This window comes from Mustela nivalis (genome assembly GCF_964662115.1).
Source record: "Mustela nivalis genome assembly, chromosome: 9".
Lineage (NCBI taxonomy): Eukaryota > Metazoa > Chordata > Mammalia > Carnivora > Mustelidae > Mustela > Mustela nivalis.
In genome coordinates this window covers 51,026,736-51,050,084 of record NC_139028.1, presented here as the reverse complement: position 1 = coordinate 51,050,084, position 23,349 = coordinate 51,026,736, and the positions used below count along the sequence as shown (strand labels likewise).

Here is a 23,349-nt window from a genome sequence, read left to right as displayed (position 1 = left end):
TGCCTGAGGTTGTTTTAAAAAACTTAATCTGGCAGTGGTATATAGAATTGTTTGATTAGAATTAGTGACTCACTTGTAAAGTAGAGGAAAGTTTTAAGCCTTGTTTATTGGGATGTGTAGGAACTAGTGCTTTGGAGAAAAACTATTTTCATTTAGATATGCTGGATTGGTTTGGGGCCATATTGAGTTTTAGCTGCTAGTGCAATATATGAGTGGAGAATGACCAGGAAGCATTGAGAAATGTAGAGTTGCTAATCTAGAGAGAAGATAGGGCTAGAGATTTAGGTTAAGATGTCATAGGAATAGAGATTAGAGTTGAAGTTACGGTAGGTTGACAAGGAAGCGAGGTCCTTAGGTCAAGAAGGGAGAGAGTTGAGAAAAGAGAAGACAGTCTGAGGAATGCTCGTTTTTGGAGTAGAGGAAAAAAAATGAAAGAAGTAGTTAGAGGTATGAAGAGGTTGAATAAAGAATGTTGCAGAGAAATCTTGAGCAGGGAGTTTTGGGAGATATTGAGAGGTAGGAAGAGCATTGGCTTGGATCTCAGTGTTGCCACTTATTACCTTTTTGACCTTGAGCAAGATGCTTAACATATTTGAACCCCAGTATTTTCATAAAAAATCTCTCTCTTTTTTTAAGGTTTTATTTATTTGAGAGAGAGAAAGCATGAGCTGGGGGAGGGCAGAGAGAGAGGGAGAAATAGGCTTCCCTCTGAGCAGGACTTGATACCATGACCCCAGGATCATGACCTGAGCCAAAGGCAAATGCTTAGCTGACTGAGCCACCCAGGTGCTCCCATATTTTTAAAAAACAGAAACCAGCATTTGTTATTCTTTTGCACAGAACTCTTCAGTGGTTTTCCATCTCAGTTAATGTGCAAGCTTTGCCATGGCCTATAGAATCATACATGATCTGGCTGTTGCTTGTTTGATTACATGTCATATCATTTTCCCTTTGTGTTTATTTCACCTCCACCCAGATGCAATTACATGATTTGTATTTTTGAATCTAAGTTTTGCAATCTAATATAGAGAGCTCTTGATTTCTGAGGAATTTCTTAAGAAGGGACAACAGATTGTCAAAAAACGAGCATTTCTAAGGAGTGAACTAATACACGGAGACTTCCTCTTTTTGAGTTTTGACTTTGAGAGAAAAAAATATCTTGCCTCCTATTTGTGCATAAGCAATATACATGTACATATAAGTAACTGCTTTTATTGATTATGACAAGACAACCTGGATTGAAAGTGTTGGGTCCCCCCAAAATTTGGTACCCCAATAATGGGTCCGTGATTAAAGGAGCGAGACTGATACAAAGTGAAGATCAAGCAAAGCTTTATTTCGCACCAGGCATCAGGAATCAGATCGACTGTCAAACAGACCCATCGGGGCCACCCCTACAGAGAGGACCACCCCCCCTACTTTCCAGACTAACTTTTATAGAGCAAAGGCCATGTGGTTGGGCCTGGCCACACACAGGTGGTCAATGAGATTGTAACACACACAGAAAACTCCACAGTGATGCTAGGCGACCAATTGAATTACAATTTACTCTAGTAGACATTTGAACCAGCCTATCACACCTTGGTTAGGATTGGCGCCAAACGGCTCCCCAAAGGGTGGGGGCCCATACTCCCTGGTAGCTAGGAGACAGTATATGCCCCCACTGATTGAATACCTCCACCTGGCCTGACCCACCCTTGGACTTGGACTTGGACTTTGTTACCTGGGACTGGTTTCCCGGTCTTGCTATTAAGTAAGTTGGGGGGGGGGGTGCGCAAGGTCAATTTAAGCTTTACAGCAAAATGGCAGTTCAACCAGGGTCGGGCTGCTCTGGCTGAATAGGCCCTTAAAAAAGGCTGAAGCACAAACGTATCCATAAAAAGGATAAAAAAGGGGTCCCTGGGTGGCTCAGAGGGTTAAAGCCTCTGCCTTCGGCTTAGGTCATGATCCCAGAGTCCTGGGATCAAGCCCTGCATCGGGCTTTCTCCTTGGCGGGGAGCCTGCTTCCTCCTCTCTCTGTCTGCCTGCCTCTCTGCCTACTTGTGATCTCTCTGTCGAAAAAATAAATAAAATCTTAAAAAAAAAAAAGGGATAAAAAAGTGTGGTAGGACTTTGATAATAGGTTTATAATATGCTTGTCAAATAATGGACTCTAACGAGTTCTATGCTAGGTGATAATTAGGGAATGGGAATTAATTTAGTTAATTAATTAATTGAAGTGACTGCTTAACAAAGAGCTAAAGTAAAGGTTTTTGGAGACTCTTTTCAAAACACGTTGGTACAATTTCTTGCATTACTTGTGTGGTATGGTGATTGGAAGTATGTTTATATTTCTGAGGACTGTACTAGCCACATAGTAATTCACAATGGTAGTTGATACTTTTATGATTAGGGGTCTTAGAATATTTCATCATAGCATACTATCATATTATATTAAAGATTTGTTTGAATCTCGACACGAGGTCAAACTTTAAAATTGTCTGTTGGTTTATCACTTATCTTAACTTTTTTCCTACTAATTGATTTCCTCTCAAAGTGTGTTATCATTTGAGATTTTTTTTGTGTGTGTATTTTTTCCTTCATGTTTAATATAAGTCTGTTTCATCTTGGGCAACAAGGAGTATAGCTGAAAACTTCATTAATGAGCCTGATTCATTAATGAATCAAATTAGTATTTTCCATTGATATTACAAACTGTATATGATGCTCTCTTTCCTCATACTTAACACCTGAGGAGAATTAATAATTAATAATTGAAGTGAATGAAAGCAGATTTTAAATAATTTGGCTTTTAGCTGCACTGGAAAATATTCAGTAAAATGAGTTTATGTGTGGAAAAAAGTGAAAAGAAGGAAGAATGCTAGATCAAGTATCATTAGATTTGAGCAGGTTTCTTTTTTAAAGAATGCTGAATTTACAGTGTTTTCAAGTTATTACCATTTATTTCGTATAGTCTTTCGACTTATTACACATGTCACGTTGCATTGGCTTCTTGATTCTAACTAGATTTCAGCAGTTTGGATTGGGCTTTATCCAGTTTGGGAGTTGCCTCAAAGGATACCTTTGTAGCTATTGGCAGTAAGAAGGAGGTTGGTTCTGCTCAGTCGTGATTTCTTTCTTTCTTTTTTAAAAGATTTTATTTATTTATTTATTTGACACAGAGACAGAGAGAGATCACAAGTAGGCAGAGAGGCAGGCAAAGAGAGAAGGGGAAGCAGGCTCCCCGCTGAGCAGAGAGCCCCATGCGGGGCTCGATCCCAGGACTCCAAGATCATGACCCAAGCTGAAGGCAGAGGCTTAACTTACTGAGCCACCCAGTCGCCCCTCAGTTGTGATTTCTAAACCTTGCAGAAAGTAGACGTGGAGACTCCCCCCTCCACACACCTGTGTCTCAGAAACTCTCACACACAGGGGTCGCTGAGTTCATCAGGATGATTACAGAGTGTGCTTATAGTTCCATTTGGAGCTTGTCCAGTGTTAATGTAACTATTTACTGAGTCTTCATTTTCTCCCACTCTTGCTTTCAGACCTTCTTATTAGAGATTGCCTACAATGTGTCAGAAATACAATGGTGGGGGAACAAGATGTACTTGGACATTAGGGTTAAGGGGGACGATAAATGTACAAGAAATAGACAAGAAATTCTTTCAACTATGATAAGAAGTTGCTAACTGCTTTTAAGGAGTACAGGTTGTTTCTAGACTGTGTTATAAGAGACGATCCCTTCTAGTATAGTGGGTTTGGAATGCTTTCCCAGTGAAGAGCTACAGTGAATATATGAATATATATTAAGTATATATGTATTAGGCTTAACGTTTATGGCACAAAACCCAAATTTTACCATGAGGATACTGAGAAATAAGAAGCAATTACTTCACAGAGAGTATTTAATGATTTTCTTAAATCCAATATCCTGGCCAAGAATTTGATTTCTTTCCTTTTGACTTTGACCCTTATTTAAACTTGAAGCGCAAGGCAGTTATAAGGTATCTCAGACCATACAAACACCTTGATTACCAGATTTGCTGAGATTGAACCTCTTTTATAATAAAATCTGTATTTTAAATAAGGTAGTCAGACATTTTCAGTTACAAAAGATTACAGATGTCATTACAAATATTAGAAAAGCTATTTTAACCTCTTTGTTTCACTCATCTAAAGGTAAATCAAGGATGTTTAAGACAAAATTGTGAGATCTGGGAGGTTAAGCATCTTCTTAAAGCTTTTTCTGTGCTCTTTTCTTTTTTTCTCATGGTTAAATTTGTGGTTAAGCCTTTTTTCTGGTTCAGGTAGATGATCGGGGTTATCCCATCAGAAAAATAGTAAGGGATGTTATATCTATCAAGTAGCTGAGGGGCTAATTAGTAAGGCTTCAGCACTAGTAAGTTTCAGTCAGCATGAGTAAGTTTTAGAAGTATGTGAGTACAAGTGCAGTTTAAACTTTTGGAGAATGGCTTTGTCTTCTGTAGTTGGGATTTAATATATGAAGAAATGATAAGGCACTTTGGTATTTAGCTTGCACAATCCCCTGATAGCTGTGGGTTCTCTGGCTGAAATTGTCCCTATTTCTCTAGCTTGAGCTTTTTAAATTCTGTTTTAAGGATTCAATTCAGTATACCCAATATTCTTATTGGAGAGAATGGAGTATGTGTGCATTCTTTCTCTTTTTCACCTGAATAAATTTCTTCAATGAGAAGTCTACTTTTAGAAGCTTTCTTCATTAATCAAGGTATTTCCTATTAAAGCCCATGATATTTGTACTTAAATATGCAGGAGAAGATAGGGTATGAAAATGTTTTTGGTTTAAGGTTATAGTATTACATGGGAAGTTATATTGGTAAGTGGAAGTAACAGGTAATGTGTATATTACCAAAAGTATTAGTATTACTTGGTTTGGAACATGGATTTAATGTATATAGGGCTCAATCTGAGTCTTGTTCTTGGTCATATTTTTTTCTCAATATTATATGTAAAGTATATATTTAGGTTTATCTTTTTTTTTTTTTTTAAAGATTTTATTTATTTATTTGACAGAGAGAGATCACAAGTAGGCAGAGAGGCAGGCAGAGAGAGAGAGGAGGAAGCAGGCTCCCTGATGAGCAGAGAGCCCGATGCGGGACTCGATCTCAGGACCCTGAGATCATGACCTGAGCCGAAGGCAGCGGCTTAACCCACTGAGCCACCCAGGCGCCCTATTTAGGTTTATCTTAAAGCTGATGTCAACTTCCATATATATTTCATTGTAGTCCTTTTATTGAGAATAGAGATACTATGAGGCTTAATGGTCATCACCAATGCCTGATGATAAGATATTCATTACAGGGAGGCTTATAATAAATAGTTAAGGAAAACTTTTGAAGATTTGCTTGTATTTTCCAGCATATGTTATTAACAAATTTGTCCTAGATTTTTATTATTTTTTAATCTGGTTATCTGTACCTGATGAGACAGCATGTGTATGCATTGGGTGTAAATTATAAGATTTTAGTTTTTGTTTTGTTCTGTGATTTATAGTGTGACCCTCAGTTTCCTCATCCATAAATAGATGATAATCCTGTCTTAATTACTTCATGACTTGCTGTGGGAACATATGAGATAGTTCATATGTAAAAGCTTTGAAAACTGTAAAAAGATATGTATTGATCTGTTACGACACTTGGTTTCTTGTCTTTTTTTGTTTCTGGTATTTAAATTCAGCTTTTGTAGCTTATAGTTTTAATCTCAAAAAGTAAACATTTTGGAAGCAATTTAAATGTAATGCATTTGTCAGAGTTTTCCAGAAACACATAACCAAAAGGGTATGTGTATATGTGAGTACGTACACACACACACACACACACACACACACACACACACACACTTACAAAAAGGAATTGGCTCACCCAGTTATGGAGGCTGAGAAGTCCCAGGATCTCCAATTAGTAAGCTGGAGACACAGGAGAGAAAGCCTTTCATCAGGCTTGAGACCAAAGGGGGGGAGATGTTTTCTTTCTGAGTCTGAAAGTGGGAAAAGACTAATGCCCAGCTGAGGGAAGGCAGGAGGAGTTCCCTGTACTGAACTGCTTGGTTCTGTTCAGGTCTTCAGGTCATTAGATTAGGTCCACCCACCTGAGGAATCTGGTTTACTCAGTCTGCTAAAAATGTTCATCTTATCTAGAAACAGCCTCACAGGCACACCCAGAACGATGTTTGGCCAAACAAACTGGGCATTTTGTGGTCCAGTCAAGTTGACACATAACGAACCAGCACATGCAGTATAAATTTATTTGTGAGGCGAACGTGATAACCACTACACTACGGAAACCGACGTATAAATTTATTTGTGACAATAAAGTAATTCTACCTCCTTTATTCTAAATATTTTAAAAAATGAGGTCTTATTTTTTATATTTATTTGCTTATTTAAAGATTTTATTTATTTATTTATTTGTTAGAGAGAGTGTGAGAGCTCAGACACGGGGGAGCGATAGCCAGAGCAGGCAGAGGGAGAAGAAGCAGGCTCCCTCCTGAGCGAGGAGCCTAATGTTAGACTCAATCCAAGACCTTGGGATCATGACTTGAGCTGAAGGGAGACGCTTAACTACCACTGAGCCACCCAGTTGTCCCTATTTATTTTATTTACTTTAAAGATTCATCTGTCTTGGAGAGAGTTCTCAGTGCAAATGAATGGGGCTCCAAGGAGCAGAGAGGGAGGTAGAGGGGGAAACAAACTCAGAGTGCCGAGCTCATCTCTTGACCCTGAGATCATGACCTGAGCTAACCGCTCAATGGACTGAACCTCCAGGCGCCCGAGGTCTTATTTTTTCAAAAGGGTTTGAAATTTGTTAGAGACAAAATATAGGAACTCTTCTAACTGTGGATGAAGATGCCTCTCTAGTTTTGTTCATTGAAGTTCTGTTTTTTATTTTCAATCTCTTGGTGCTATGAAAATGCGGTTTAGTTTTGGTTCTCATGGGGACCGTGTAACTTCTCTTTTTTAACAGCTTTTCCCTGACCATGTAACACTTAGGTTATAGTGAACACTCCTCTAACATCTACTGATCCTGTTACCAATGGCTCCCTTACAGTCTCTAAGTCAGGAAATGAATGGGCAAAGCCTTGATGCATTCCTCAGCCAACTGCTCCATCCAGGGGAGTCCTGAGGGGTCTGGACAAATACAGAGCACAGCTCTGGGTTGAGCCAAGCTCTCAAGAGATGAGGTTTTGGAAAAGAGAAAGGGAGAAATTATTTTAGGTGCTGGCAGTGGGAGAGAGGTGTCAGGCTCAAGTCTTAAAAACCAACCTCTTTGGCCACACATAGAGATTTATTGAGAGAGATTGAGGGTGGGTGCATACAGGAGAGCAGGCAGAGAGCACGTGATCATGGGTTGGAGTGAGCATGTATTCAGTGGTGACCCTGAGTGGGGAAGGGGATGGGTGGAGTGTGGTGTTCTAGGCATTCTGTTGCTGTCAGGGCTTTTCTGATCTGTTTGGTGGTTGGAATGTTCCAGTTATTATAAAATGTCTTACTCAGTGACTCAAGAAAGTGTGATAAGAAATAACATGGTGGGTTTTAGTTAGAGCATGAATTAACCAGTCTTGTCTCTGATTTTAAATGTTGGGATCGACAGTTGAGCAACAGGGCTCACTGACAATCCTGTTATAAGAGAAGGCAGAACAGGGACTGAATTCATGATTGCCATTTAGTTATGTATTTATTGTTTTAAAAAAGATTTTATTTATTTATTCGACAGAATTAGAGAGAGCCAAGTAGGCAGAGTGGCAGGCAGAGGGAGAGGAAGAAGCAGGCTCTCCACTGAGCAGGGAGACCCATGTGAGGCTCAGTCCCAGGACCCCAGGATCATAACCTGAGCTGAAAGGCAGCCACGTCACCGACTAAGCCACCCAGGCACCCCAGTCGCCATTTATTTTTTTCAGACATTTACTTACTGGAGACAAAAATCTCGGCAAAATACTTAAACCTGCATAACACAAAAAGGATCTGGGGTTGGGGCAGGGAGTGATTGTGCAGAGTGAAGGAAACTAACATTTTAAGATTCCTACTATGTGCTAGTTACTCGGCTGGTTACTTAATATTTGTCATCTGATTTAAACGTTCTGACTTGTTGGAAGAAAGAAAGCAACATTAACTGCACAAGTGGCTGGTGCTATTTTCCTCTGTTAGGATTTGTTCTTTTGACTTACTGATTTAGTGGTATTAATGTTGTGTTTCTGTTATCTTTCATCTTTTGCTCTGTGGACTGGGGATGTAGTTTCTACCTCTGGAGCCATAACTGTGCCTCATTTAGTCTTCCCCAGGTTTGGTCACTGATTTATATATATATATATATCTTTGACCATTATCTTTTGATGGACACTTAGGTTGAATTTATTTCTTGGCTCTTGTGAATGATGCTGTAAAGAACATATATATATATTCACCCCAGTATATATACCCCACACTGATACACACACACACACATTTATGTGTGTGTGTGTATGTGTACACCCCACATTTATGAACATCTTATTAGGTTATTTATATATCTCAGTTGTGTTTTCCCTATATTTTTGTACCTTTTTCTTTCAGGATAGGCAGCCTGAACTCCTGTAGGGCATAGCAAGTCATAACTTTCTATTTGTAACATGCACGGTGGCGAAATGATACTTGTCCTCATTTGGAATAGCCTGACTTCAGCATCAGGTATGGCAGTTTAGAGCATGGACTCTGGAGCCGCTTTCTGGAGTTCAGTCCCTGTTTTGCTACTTAATTCATTGTGTGACTTTGGGCAACGTGATTTCTTTGTGCCTGTGTTTTCTTATTTTCTTATGAGAGAGGGTAATGATCATGCCCATCTCATAGACTGCTGTGAAGACTAAGTGAGTTAACATTTGTATGGTGTTTAGAGCAGTTTGTTAAATTAAGAAAATAAATATTCTGTTAGTAAAATATTTAAAAAATGTAAGTTCATTATGCTGTTTTCTTTGAAGTAGTTATTCTCAGTATGGGGTCATTTTGCCTTCTAGGAGACATTTGTCAATTCCTGTAGACATTTTTGGTTGTCACAGCTCATAGCATGCTGCTGGCATTTAGAGAATAGAAGACAGGGATGCTCTAAACATCTAATATATAGGATAGTCCTTCACAACAGCAAATAACCTGGTCCCCAATGTTGATAGTGTTAAGGTTGAGAGACCCTGCCTTAAATAAATCATTATTTGCTAGTGATTACTTAAAGAAAGATTAAATACATAAAACATGAAATCATCTCTTTGTTATTGTGAAGAATTAAAAAAAATTTTTAATAAAGATTTGATTTATCTATTTGACAGAGAGCATGAGCAGGGAGAAGGGAGAAGCAGACTCCCCACTGAGCAGGTTGCTTAACGCCAGACTCCATCCCAGAACCCTGGGATCATGACCCAAGTTGAAGGCAGATGCTTAACAGACTGAACCATCCAGACATCCTTATCATGAAGAATTCTTATTTCCCAAAGGAACTAGATTTCTCAGCCCCTCTAGAAGTAGTCTTCTAGAAGAGTTAGTGTCAAGTGTTGGGCCTAAGAAAGACTGCTGAATTGGAGTTTGGTGCTAATAGGGCAAAGATCATGGAGTTGGCCACCTTGAGGGCCAGTTAGCTTTGTTCTTTTCCATGGCCATAGACGGTAATCTGAATACTAGTCAGCCATCTCTGTGATGAATGTGCTGCATTAATCACGTGGGGAAACAGACAAGGGAATATAAGTGAACAAAATTAAATGCATACAGGTTTGATAGATGTTTAATAGTAATATTTTTATAAAGAGAAGCTCCTAAATTGGGGGCCCATAATTATAATTTTGCATCACACTTCAGTATATAGCCTTTATGTTAGTCAGATTGGTTACCATACTTTTCCTATGTGAACTAACCTTTTTTTTTTCTCCCCATGGCCTGTCCTTAATGCTACCTCTGTTTTTTGGCAGAGGAATGTTCATAAAGATATTCTCCTCTATTTTTTCTAGATACCTCACTGTTTATGTAATCTTCAAATTTAAGTCTATGATTCATTGCAAACTAATTTTTTTGTATAGTATGAGGCAGAGATCAAGGTTAATGTTCTGTTCTACACAGATATCCAGTTCCTCTAGTACTATTTATTTATTTATTTTAAAGATTTTATTTATTTATTTGTCAGAGAGAGAGGAGCGAGAGCAAGCACAAGCAGACAGAGAGGCAGGCAGAGGCAGAGGGAGAAACAGGCTCCCTGCCAAGCAAGGAGCCTGATGTGGGACTTGATCCCAGGATGCTGGGATCATGACCTGAGCTGAAGGCAGCTGCTTAACCAACTGAGCCACCCAGGCGTCCCTAGTACTATTTATTTTTTAAAAAAGATACAATTTTAGAAGTGGGGGAAAAAGAACTCTTAGCGTCATTTGTTTTTAGTGTTGACCTTTAATTTTTATCTTTCAACAGGATGTTTTGATATACATAGTATTTTTCAACATGATGATTTTATATATATATATATATATATATATATATATATATATACATACACATACACACACACCAAGTGAAATAATTACTATAGTCAAACTGATTAACATATCTCCTCACATTGATGAGAGCATATGAAATCTACTTTCTTAGCATGTTTCCAGTGTTCAGTATCATGTTATTAATAGTGGTCTTTTTTTTTAAAAAATATTTTATTTATTTATTTGACAGACAGAGATCACAAGTAGGCAGAGAGGCAGGCAGAGAGAGAGGAGGAAGCAGACTCCCTGCTGAGCAGAGAGCCCGACGCGGGGTTCGATCCCAGGACCCTGAGATCATGACCTGAGCCGAAGGCAGTGGCTTAACCCACTGAGCCACCCAGGCGCCCTTAACAGTGGTCATTATACTGTGTGGTATATTCAATAGATTTATTTGTCCTACATAACTGCAACTTTGTATTCTTTGACCATCTTCCCATTTCTCCCTAGCCACTGGTAACCATTCTTCTGTGCTTTCCTGGGTTTGTTATTTTTAGAATTCAAATGTAAGTGAGTTCAGGCAGTATTTGTCTTTCTGTTCCTGGCTTGTTTCACTTAATGTAATGTCTCCATGCTCATTCTTGTTATCACAAATGACAGAATTTCCCTCTTTTAAGGCTTAGTCGTTTCATTGTGTAAGTATACCACACTTTCTTTGACTATTTATCTATTGATGGACACTTAGGTTGAATTTATATCTTGGCTATTGTGAATGGTGCTGTAAAGAACATGGGAGTGCAGATACCTCTTCAGGATACTGATTTCATTTACTTTTGGATATGTACCAAGAGGTGGGATTGTTGAATCATATGGTATTCTATTTTTTAATTTTTTGAAGAACCTCCACAGTGTTTCCATACAGATTTACATTCCCACCAACAGTGTACAAGAATTCCCTTCTCTCCTCTCCTTTAGCAGCACTTAACCACTTTTTTGTCTTTTAGATAAGAGCCACTATGACAGGTGCACAGTGGTATCTCATTGTGATTTAATTTTCATTTTCCTGGTTAGTAGTATTGAAAATATTTTTGTATACTTGTTGACCATTTGTGTATCTTCTTTTCAGAAATGTCTGTTTGATCCTTTTTTTTTTTTTTAAAGTTTCTATTTAAATTCCAGTTAGTTAACATACAGTGTGATGTTAGTTTCAGGTGTTAAATATATTGATTAGACACTCCCTTACAATACCTGGTGCTCATCATAGCATACACTCCTTAATCTCCCATCACCTGTTTAACCCATTCCCCCACCTAGCCCCCCTCTTATAACCATCAGTTTGTTCTCTGTAGCTAAGAGTCTATTTCTTGGTTTGTCTCTCTTTCTCTCTTTATCCCTTTGCTCATTTCTTTTGTTTTTCCCTTTGTTCATTTCTTAAATTTCATGTATGAGTGGAACTTTAAACCACTTTTAATTTTTTTGTGTGTATGGTATAAGAAAGTGGGTCAGTTTCATTCTTTTACATATTGCTGTCCAGTTTTCCCAACACCATTTGTTGATGAGACTTTTTCCCATTGGATTCTTTCCTGCTTTGTTGAAGATTAGTTGACTGTATAATTATGGGTTTATTTCTGGGTTTTCTCTTCTGTTCTGTTGATCTCTATGTCTGTGTTTGGGTTTTCTCTTCTGTTCTGTTGATCTCTATGTCTGTGTTTGGCCCAAGACCATACAGTTTTGATCACTACAGCATTGAGATATAACTTGAAGTTTGGAATTGTGAAGCCTGCAGGTTTGCTTTTCTTTTCCAAGATTGTTTTCTCTAGGCAGCATTTTTTGGGTCTTGTTTGTTTTTAATTTAATTTAATTATTATTATTTTTAATTCATTTACCTACTCTGTGTTTTTGATAGTATTATTTAGTGTGTTTACATGTAAACAATTATTAAGAGGAAGTACTTACTGTTGCTATTTTGTTCATTGTTTTCTGACTATTTTGTAGTTCCTTTGTTTCTCTCTTGCTGTTTTTCTTTGAGAGTTGATGACTTTCTTTTGTGTGTGTGTGTGTGTGGTGGCAGGCTTTGATTTCTTTATTTTTCCTGTAAACTATAGGCTTTTGTTTTGTGGTTACCATGTGGCTAATATAAAACATATTTATAAACAGTCTATTTTAAGCTGACAGCTTCAATCACATACAAAAACTCTACCCTTTACTTCTCATCCTCATTTTATGTTTTTTTAGTGACAATCTTTTTGTATTATGTATCTTTAAATATATTTTTATAGCTGTAGTTATTTTAAATACTTTATCTTTTGATCTTTATTTTAGAGTTAGTACTGTCAATACTTTTGAATTGGTACTGTCACAGCACCATGACAGTATTAAAATACCTGACTGTATATTTGTATGAATTTGATGATGCATTATCTTCACCAGTGAGTTTCATATTTTTCATAGGTTTTTATGATACTAATTAATGTCTTTGCATTTCACCTTGAGGAACTGTTTTCTGCTTTTCCTGTAATACAGTTCTGGTGATGTTCTCTCACCTTTTTTTTTTTTTTTTTTTTTTTAAAGATTTTATTTATTTATTTGTCAGAGAGAGAGAGAGAGCGAGCACAGGCAGACAGAGTGGAAGGCAGAGGCAGAGGGAGAAGCAGGCTCCCTGCGGAGCAAGGAGCCCAATGTGGGACTTGATCCCAGGACGCTGGGAACATGACCTGAGCCGAAGGCAGCTGCTTAACCAACTGAGCCACCCAGGCGTCCCACACCTTTTTTTGTGTGTGTGTGAAAGTTTTTATTTCATGTGCTGAAGGACAGCTTTGGCAAGTAAAATATTCTTGGTTGGCATTTTTTTTCTTTGAGCAATTTGAATATATCATCTCACTCTCTTCTGGCCTGCAAGAATACTGCTAAGAAATTCACTTATTGTTTTGAGGTTCTTTGGTATACAGTGATTTGCTTTTCTCTTATTGCTTTCACAATTCTCTTTGGTATACTTACAATGATGAGCACTAAGTAATGTACAGAATCATTGAATCACTTTAGTGTACACCTGAAATTAATATAACACTGTGTAGGGTAACTGTACTGGAATTAAAATAAAAAAAAATTTTCTTTGATCTTTGAGAATTTGATTATGATGTGTCTAACTGAAAATCTCTTTATAGTCAATATAGTTGGGGTTCTTTGGGCTACTTGGTTCTGAATGTCTGTTTCCTTCTGTAAATTAGGGACGTTTTCAGTTATTGTTTCCTTAAGTAAGGTTTCTATTTTTTTCTCTTTCTTAACTCATTCAGTGATTCCCAGATGCTAATTTATTTGACTTGTTTTCCATAATCTTGTAGACTTTTTTCACTCTTTTTCAATCTTTTTTCTTTTTCTTTCTCCACCTGGGTGATTTCAAATGACCTGTCTTTGACCCCAGTGATTCTTTCTTCAGCTTGACCTAGTCTGTTGTTGAAGCTAACTGTGGAATTTTTTTTAGTTTTGTCATTGTTTTCTTCAGCTCCAGAATTTTTTTTCTGTTTCTCCTCTCTCTTCCTCCCTCCCTACCCCCCTTCCTCCCTTCCTCCCTCCCTCCCTTTCTTTCTTTCTTTTTCATTTTTGTTGACCTTCTCATTTTGGTCATGCATTATTTTCCTGATTTCATTTAGTTGTATTGTTGTTCTGTTGTAGTTTACTGAGGCTTTTTAACATGACAATTTTGAATTCTTCGGTAGTTCCTGGATCTCTATCTTAGGATTGGTTACTGGTGTTTTATTTTGTTTCTTTGTTTTCCTGATTATTTGTATTCCTTGTGATTTAGTTTTTATGTGTGTGCATTTGAAGTAGTAGGCATCATTTCCAGTCTCCAAACTCTGGCTCCTGCAGCGAAAACCCTTCACTGTGCAAACTATCCAGAGATTTTGGGTAGGTTTTTTTAGTCAAGCCTGTGCATGGATTTGCTATTGAAGTCTTCAGGCAGATTGGTCTGGTGTTTTGGGGGTGAGTCTAGAGCCTAGGTTCACTGACGTGGGCCTTGTGCTTGGGCCTATTGGGGACAGGCCTTGTGGCTTGAATGTTGGTGTTGGGCCTGGAGCTTTGGTCCCTGGAACAAGTTTAGAGCCTGGGTTTCTTGGAAGTTAGCCTGTTGCTGTGATGGGTCTTGGGCCTGAGTCTACAGTTGGTGTGGGTTGGCCTTGTACCTGACTTTACTAGGGCAGGCCTGGTTTTAAGATTGTGGTGAAGTTGGATGCTCACTTCACTCTTCTTTTATTGAGTGGGTGTCTCTCTCCACACTGGTTTGCCTGGGCTTGGAGATCGGGTAATACACATAATGTGAGATTGTCTTTCCTGCCCTTTTCAGTGTGTCTTTTCTTATTTCTGTGTTCTATCCATGTGTTATAATCTCTCACCTGGAATCCTTAGCTTTTGTGAAGGTATTTTCATGCATGGGTAGTTATTCAAATTGATGTTTCTGCAAGGGGTTGAGTGCTGGAAAGTGCTATTCTGCCATTTGGCTGATGTCACTTGTGTCATTTAATTCAGTCTCTTTAATAAATGAGGAAACTGAAATCTAAAGAAATATATCTAAACAAGGATCTTTCATGGCAATTATTAGTTGTAGAGCTAAAATTAAAAATTGTATCTCGTGATTACTTTGTACTCCATCATGGTATTTATTTCTGTCTCTTGTTAGGTTATTTTTTCTGTACTAATCCCCATTTTCTCATACTTGTTCATCTCTCACCAATCCCCATTTTTCATACTTGTTCTCATATATGTTCATTTACACATATATCGTATGCTTATGGTAGAATGTCTGGAAAATACTCCCAAGCAGAAAGAAGAGTAAAATAATCTGTTGCCACAATTAGAAATAACCAATATACAACATTCTCATCTTTGTTCCTTGTGTTTATTAAAAAAATAATGTTTTGTAGTCTACATTTTCACTGTATATGTTTTGATTTATTTTTTCCTAGTCATTAAATAGTCTTCTAAAACTAGATTATATAACTAAAATAAACAGAGGTTTGCCATTTTAATTATAGTGCTATTATATATCTGTATTTAGGTAAATTTAAGTATATTTGGAAAATTCCTAAGAATTACTTAGTGTGGAATTTGTTGGTCAAAACTTACGAACATTACAACATATTTTTTGCCATAAAAATATATGTATGAAGGTGTCTGTGAATGTCTGATAATGATTTTATATACATGGACATGTGCTGTTACTACTTGGTAGCATTTTTTGGTGAGATCAGTGTTTCCTAACCTTTTTAAACACAGTAGTATACCTAGGAGTGATAATAATTGTGTGCCACACTAGGGACAACTGAGATGTTTATTACTGTGCTCTGCAGCTGACTAGGCCTGACAACCCAAACTGTTGAGAGGATCAGTGTTCTGGCCACCTGTAAACCCTGGTTGGAAGCTCTGGATTAGAGCTTAGTGATGATAAGGTCCTAGGTTATTTCTCATGTTTTGTGTAAGATTTTTCCTGTTTCTTGCAATAGTCTGTATAGTTTGGTATACCAGTATTGCAAATATATACAATTTATCCACTTCATTGTTAATGGATATTTAGTTTTTGGCAGTATTTGTAATTACAGATGGTGCTATTAATATGACTTTTGGTGGAAATAAGCACTTCCTTCTTCTGAGTATATATACCTAGGAGAGGAATTGCTGGATTATAGAATAAGCGTACATTTTATTTTGTTAGATAGTAAAGAAACTCTTCAGTTTTACACTTCTGCCAGCAGTGTATGAAATTTCCAGTTTTTTTCATTCACATCAGTACTTTGCATTATCAGTTCTTTTTATTTTAGTCATTTTGATGTGTGTGTATTCCTACTTCTTGATGCAATGAAGACTAGTGCTGATAAGCATATTTCATTTACCTATTGACCATGTGGATGACTGTTTTTTTTAAAAATTGACCTTTTTATCTTGAGATGATTGTAGATTCTTATGCAGTTGTAAGAAATAATGGAGAGATATTCCCTGTACTTTTTATTTGGTTTCTCCCAGTGGTGCTAAATGATAGTAAAATGTCACAACCAAAATACTGCCATTGACATAGTCAAGATATAGAACATCTCCATCACCAAAAGGATCCCTGAGGTTGCCCTTTTATAGCAATACCCACTTCCTTCCTACATACCTCCCTCCTCTTAATCCCTGGGCCACCATTACTTTATTCTTCATTTCCATAATTTTGTCATTTCAAGAATGTTATATAAATGAAATCATGCATTATGCATTATTTTGGGATTGCCCTTTTTATTCATATTTTTTATGAGATTCATCAAGATTGTTTCATGTATCACTCATTTATTCTTCTTCAGAGCTAAGTAGTATTCTCTTACATGGATATTCCACCAATTTTTTTTTTTTTTTAATCATTCACTTCTTAAAAGACATATAGGTCCTTTCTGGGTTTTGATTATTAGATTAAAAAAAAACTCTATAAACATTTGTGCACAGGTTTTGAACATACATTTTCAGTTCTCTAAGATGAACACCTTGGACAGTAGTTGCTGCATCATATGATAGTAGCTTATATATTTTTTTTCAGGAAACTGTCAAATTGCTTTGCAATTTTACCATTTTGCATTCTCCTTCGTAATGCATGAGTGATCCAATTTCTCTGTCTTTTTTGCCAGAATTTGGTGTTTTCAGTATTTTAAAATTTTAGCCATTCAGATGTTTGTATAGTGATAACTCATTGTGATTTTGATTTGCATTTCCTTAATGGATAGTGTGCTCATTTGCCATTTGCTCATCTTCAGTAAAATGTCTGTTCATATCTTTGCCACTTTATGCATAACTTTTTTACTGTTGACTTTTGAGATTTCCACATATATACTAGATTCTAGTCCTCTGCTGTATATGTAGTTTACAAGTATCCTCTCTCATTCTGTAGCTAGTCTTTTTATATTCTTAACATGTCTTTCAAAGAGAAAAGGTTTAAATTATGAAGTGCAAAATACAGTTTTTCCTTTTGTGAATTATGCTCTTTAAAAAATTATTTATTTGACAGAGAGAGACGTAGCAGGAGAGGATACAGAAGCTGGGTGAGTGGGAGAGGGAGAAGCAGACTTACTGCTGAGCAAGGAGCCTGATACGGGTTCGATGTAGGGCTTGATCCCAGGACACTGGGATCGTGACCTGAGCAGAGGGCAGAGGCTTGGTGACTGAGCCACCCAGGCGCCCCTGAATTATGCTTTTGGTCTCATGTCTACGAATTCTTTGCCTAGCCTTAAATCCCTAAGATTTTGATTTTTTCCCCCCTAAGCTTTTATAGTATATATTTTGCATTTATGTCTGTAATCTATTTTCAATTAAATTTGTGTGAACTGTTGAGAGTTAGGTTGAGGTTGTTTTTTCATTTTTGCTTTTTATTGTCTGGCCTGTGGATATTCAGTTGCTCTAGCACCATTTGTTGAGAAGTCTTTAGTTGGAAGTATTTGTGTGGGTCTATATCTAGGTTCTCTGTTCTATTTCATTAACGTATTTGTGTATTTCTCTGACAATAACACAAAGCCTAATTGCTCTTTGAATTTAATAAGTCTTAAAATTGGATAGACTGATTTACTTTATTCTCTTTCCCAAGGTTGTTTTAGCTCTTATAATCTCTGTTTTTCTGTATAAATTTCAGGATAATTTTGCCTATATCTCTGCAAAAATCTTTCTGAGATGGTGATAGAAATTGTGTCACTTTGGGAAGAATTGACATGCTGAATCTTCTAGTCCAAAACATTTATTTAATCCATACTTTGCTTTCTTTCATCAGCACACATTGTGTAGCTTTGAGCATACAAATCCTATACAGGTAGATTTTTCTCTAAGAGTTTTATTTTTTTGATGATTTGTGAATGTTACTGTATTTTTAATTTTGGTATCTATATGTTGATTGCTCTTGTATAGAAATACAGATTTTTTTAAAAAGAGATTTTATTTATTTGAGAGAAAGAGAACAAGTGGTAGGGAGGGACAAAGAGGGAGGGAAGGGGAGAGAGAGAAGTAGACTCCCCACCGAGCTGGAAGCCCAATGTGGGGCTTGATCTCAGTACCTGGAGATCATGACCTGAGCCGAAGGCAGATGCCCAACCAACTGAGCCATCCATGCGCCCCTACAGATGATTTTTGTATGTTTATCTATATCCTTTGCTCTTGCTGAACTGCCTTATTATTGTTGGTTGGTTTGTTTTTATTTTGTATATTGTTTGGGATTTTCTATTTTTCTATGTTAGACAATCAGGTTATTTGCAAACAGGGATAATTTTGTTTCTTCCTTTATAGGAACAGAGGGGTTTTTTTGTTTGTTTGTTTGTTTGTTTGTTTTGTTTTGGATATCTACTTGAATATATAACAGAGTAGCTGATTCTGCCCACTGTTAAGTCTAAAATGAAAGAGACATTACATTCCAAAACCTGAAGATACTAGGAAACCATTAGAACTGATAATATGGTTGGGATACCTGGCCTGCTCAAGTTTGAGTCCCATGTTGGGTGTGCAGATTAATTTAAAAAGAAAAATTCTTAAAAACAACAACAACAACAACAACAACAACAACAAACCAATGAGATGGTTGTTGAGGATCAGGTAGTGATTGAAAATGACACCAACGTTTTGTTCCTGAGTAATTGGGTGGATGTAATAAGAGGGGGAAACTTATAAGTAAGAGCATTTTGGAGAAATGTAATGAGTTCTACTTTGGACATGCTGATTTTTTAAATGCCTGTTGTACATATTTCTTGATATGACCAAGAAGGATGGATATTTGAAGTATGGATTAAGAATTTAGGCAAGAGGTTGGAGTTATAATTCCTACTGTGAGATGATAGCTGATGCCATGGGAGAGAGCATATGTGGAATGAGTAGCAATCTGAGGAAGAAATGCTAACAAAGGAAAAGGATTTAGAGATAACAATGGGAAAATGAAAAGAATGCATTGTCACGGAAACCGTAGAAACCTCTGTGGTCAAAATTGCACCTGTTTGTCAAGATTTGTCTTATAAAATTCAGTGATACTGGGTATTTACCCCAAAGATACAGATGTAGTGAAAAGAAGGGCCATCTGTACCCTAATGTTTATAGCAGCAATGGCCACGGTCGCCAAACTGGAAAGAACCCTTTCATTGAAGATGCTATTCAATGGACCAATGGATAAGGAAGATGTGGTCTATATACACTATGGAGTATTATGCCTCCATCAGAAAAGGATGAATACCCAACTTTTTTATCAACATGGACGGGACTGGAAGAGATTATGCTGAGTGAAATAAGTCAAGCAGAGAGAGTCAGTTATCATATGGTTTCACTTATTTGCGGAGCATAACAAATAACATGGAGGACATGGGGAGATGGAGGAGAAGGGAGTTGAGGGAAATTGGAAGGGGAGGTGAACCATGAGAGACTATGGACTCTGAAAAACAATCTGAGGGTTTTGAAGGGGTGGGGGGTGGGAGGATGGGGAAACCAGGTGGTGGGTATTATGGAGGGCACATATTGCATGGAGCACTGGGTGTGGTGCATAAACAATGAATTCTGTTACGCTGAAAAGAAATAAAAAAAAAAAAAAGAAAATTCAGTGATATCTTTCAGGCATCATCACTTGCCCAGTCCCATCTCCTTTTAGTCGTTCCCTAATATATATTTCTAAAGCAGTTTCTTTTTCCTCTAGTCTGGCATTTCACCATGTTACAGTTTCTTGTTGGTGTGTCTATTTCTTTATCATGATTTTATGTTCCTTGATGGCAGAGATTAGATGATATTCATTATTGTTCTTCCTGTGTATGGCATAATTCTTAATAACAATTTGTTTAATTGAATGAAGTAGGAGATGACCAGTTTCAGGTTTCTAAGGGGTGGAGTACAAAAAAAACTGAGAAGAGACCATTGGATTTGTTGATCATGGACCTTAGGAAAAGTGGTATCTGGGAGTGAATAGAGAGTTCTCTAGTCTTATTTCAAGTCAGTACTGCCCTTTTTCTTTTTTTTTAAATAAAGATTTTATTTATTTATTTGACAGAGAGTGAGCACAGGCAGATAGAGTGGCAGGCAAAGGCAGAGGGAGAAGCAGGCTCCCTGCTGAGCAAGGAGCCCAATGCGGGGCTCCATCCCAGAAGGCTGGGATCATGACCTGAGCCGAAGGCAGCTGCCCAACCAACTGAGCCACCCAGGCGTCCCAGTCCTGCCCTTTCTTATACCTCCTACCTTATTCCCTAATTATGTGGTTTTAACTTTTGTCCCTTTGATACATTGTTTTATCATGATGGGAAAGTATGTTTTCCCTGTGGCCTGTGAAAATTCTATTTTTCCAGATATAACTCATATCACTTTTGCAGTGAATCTGCTGCCTACTCCTGTATTAAACTCACTCTTTGATAAACTTCCAAGGTACTTCATATTATAGTATTAAAACTTAGTTATTCTTGAATCTCTCTCCATATCTTATCATACCATGTTTTAATTCATATTCTGTTTATAACCTATAACATTAATAGTGTACTCAATACATACTTAGATCTCATGTCTTGATTTTTAAATATCATTACTAACTTATTTCAGAGCTTTTTTGGTTTGTTTTAATATTGAAACCTTTCTTTTAAATTCAGAGTTCACATACAAAAAGCACTGAAAACAAATATGTTTTCAATCTAAATTTAAAAGATAAGATAGACTCGTTGGATGATACCTTTATGAAATATTTTTGTTACTAACATCTCTGCAGGATTCTGTATACATCCTCTGTATAGGAACTTCTTCTCTTTCCCTGTGCTGGTAACATTGTGGTACCAACAAACCTATAGTAGATTAGATTCTCAGTCTTTTTTTTTTAAATGGGCTCCAGGGGGCCAGAAATCATTAATTTTATTTTTTACTTTTTGTATTCATATCATGGTTTTGTCACACAGTAGTCATGTTTGAATAGCTGAATGAATTTCATTGGTTTCTATCACTGAACTTCTCTAATATCCAGGCCGAATTGTAAAATATTTTTGTTTTGACATTCAGTTTCTATTTGAATTGTGTTTTTTTATTTCCATTTAAAAAGTTTTTTCCATTATTCAGTTTAAAACTGTTCTCAAGATATTTTAGATACTTATTACAACATTTGGAAGTTATTCTCAATGACCCATGTTGTAATTTCTTGGTGTATAATTTACCCATTATATCTTTAATAAATTAAAGTATCTTCTTTTTTGTCCCAGAAATTGTATTTTTAGAGAGGAACCAGTAAAATATCAGTTTTAACTTTATTTTTAAAATGTATGCTATTATCACTACCTTTCACCTAAGAACTAATTTAAGTGGGATAAATTGGTTGAATTAAACAAAAAAGCCTTTCTCTTTCCAGATTGCAGCAATTCTCCGGAAACGAAAATTAGACTATTATTTACACAAACTACTCCCTGAGATCCTACAATCTGCTTCATTTCTGACTGCTAATGGGGCCTTGTATATGGCTTTCTTTTGCATTTTAAGGTTGGTACTCATAATCACCACTGGAGATTAATACAGATTCCTTTTTTGAAACTGAAACAAATGGATGTTTTTATAAATGTTGTGCAGGTCACTGCTTGTATTCCATCAAAGACATTTATTTATCTCAAAGAGAGCTTGTTAAACAAGGAGTTGTGGGCCTCTGGCCTAAAGATGTAATATAAACTTTAAAAATTTTTGCAGTGATTATAGAGCAAAAGTGTTTTGGTGTGTCATGCATTTTCTGAGGCCTACTGTATTTACCAAGTTGTTTATTAGGATTTCTTAGCTTTTTAATTCATAGATCAGGAATTCAGAGCACCCATCCATGATATAGGTTGAGGTCCACATGCAGTGTGTAGACTTCAAAAGGACTATAAAATGCTCATGTTTACATGTACAACAGTAAATTAACTTCTGGAATATCCTGTTGATGGAACTTTTGGTCCTGATTAAGTCTTATGATTACCTGTGTCACATGCTTCTTATGATTTAGATACAGCTGGAATTCAGTTTTTAGTGCTGTGATATACCTAACATGTTTATTATATATTTTCTTCTTATCTTTTTCCCCCTTGATTGTTGAAAATCTGAACTAGTGTTTTTCTTAAAACTGTCAAATTAAAATACTGAATTTACATTTTTCTCATATTAGTGTGGCTCAGAGTAGTTCTGTAGGTACATATTAACTACAGTTAAAAAGATAATTTTCATATATCTTTTACAAATTTTTTTTCCCTCAGTACCTTAATATTTATAAACTTTTAAATTATGCAGAAAATAATTGATAAGGTTTATACTACTGAAAAAAATTGTGCCTTTAACTTGAAACTCTATCATATGTTCTCTGGAAAGTTTCTAATACTTGCTCACACACTAAAAATAAAGTTCCAAGATAATTAGGTCTTAAAACATTGCAATAATCATAAGTTGCTATTGTAGCATATTTAAGTTCTGTGAACCTGTTTGGTTAAATTGTGGAAATGCAAAACACTTGCTGGATTTATAGTTATATTACTTAAAATAACATCTGTGGTCCTCCTGTAACTGTCTCTTTGAGTTATTTTTCTTTAATTTTTACATTCAACAACTTCTTAAGGCCTTTGTAGATTTTATGTTGGAGGGGAAAAATCACTTCTTGTTTTCTCAGGCCAAAGGTTTCTGATGTTCATTTTAGAAATACTCATGTTATATATGCTCTGTTGGTTTTCTAATTCTTCTAAAACTAAGCTTCAGTTAAAAATACAATTTCATCAGTGATTCTTAATCCTTCTGTGTATGTACATACATTTTTCTTATAATGTGTTATTTAGCATTTGGCCAACTTTGTTCAGATCATTTCTAACAAATTTTATGTGCTGCTATCCCTTTCTTAGGAACATCCAGTCTTTGAAAGGAAAACAAAAAACTTCCTAATGTTTCCAAATATGTTTTTTG

General features: G+C 36.6%; 1 protein-coding gene across 4 annotated transcripts in view; it reads left to right on the top strand.

Annotated features, from left to right (window-relative positions):
* The window catches only part of TMEM135 (transmembrane protein 135), a 250,030-nt gene that overhangs the window by 8,524 nt on the left and 218,157 nt on the right, over window positions 1-23,349 (top strand). For 2 of the 4 annotated variants that reach the window (XM_082749021.1, XM_082749024.1), the window contains exon 2: window positions 21,788-21,915. The exons of the other annotated variants lie outside the window; for them this stretch is intronic. In XM_082749021.1, coding sequence (XP_082605147.1) covers window positions 21,788-21,915 — 128 coding nt within the window. The remainder of the gene's footprint in view (window positions 1-21,787; window positions 21,916-23,349) is intronic. 4 annotated transcript variants of the gene reach the window in all.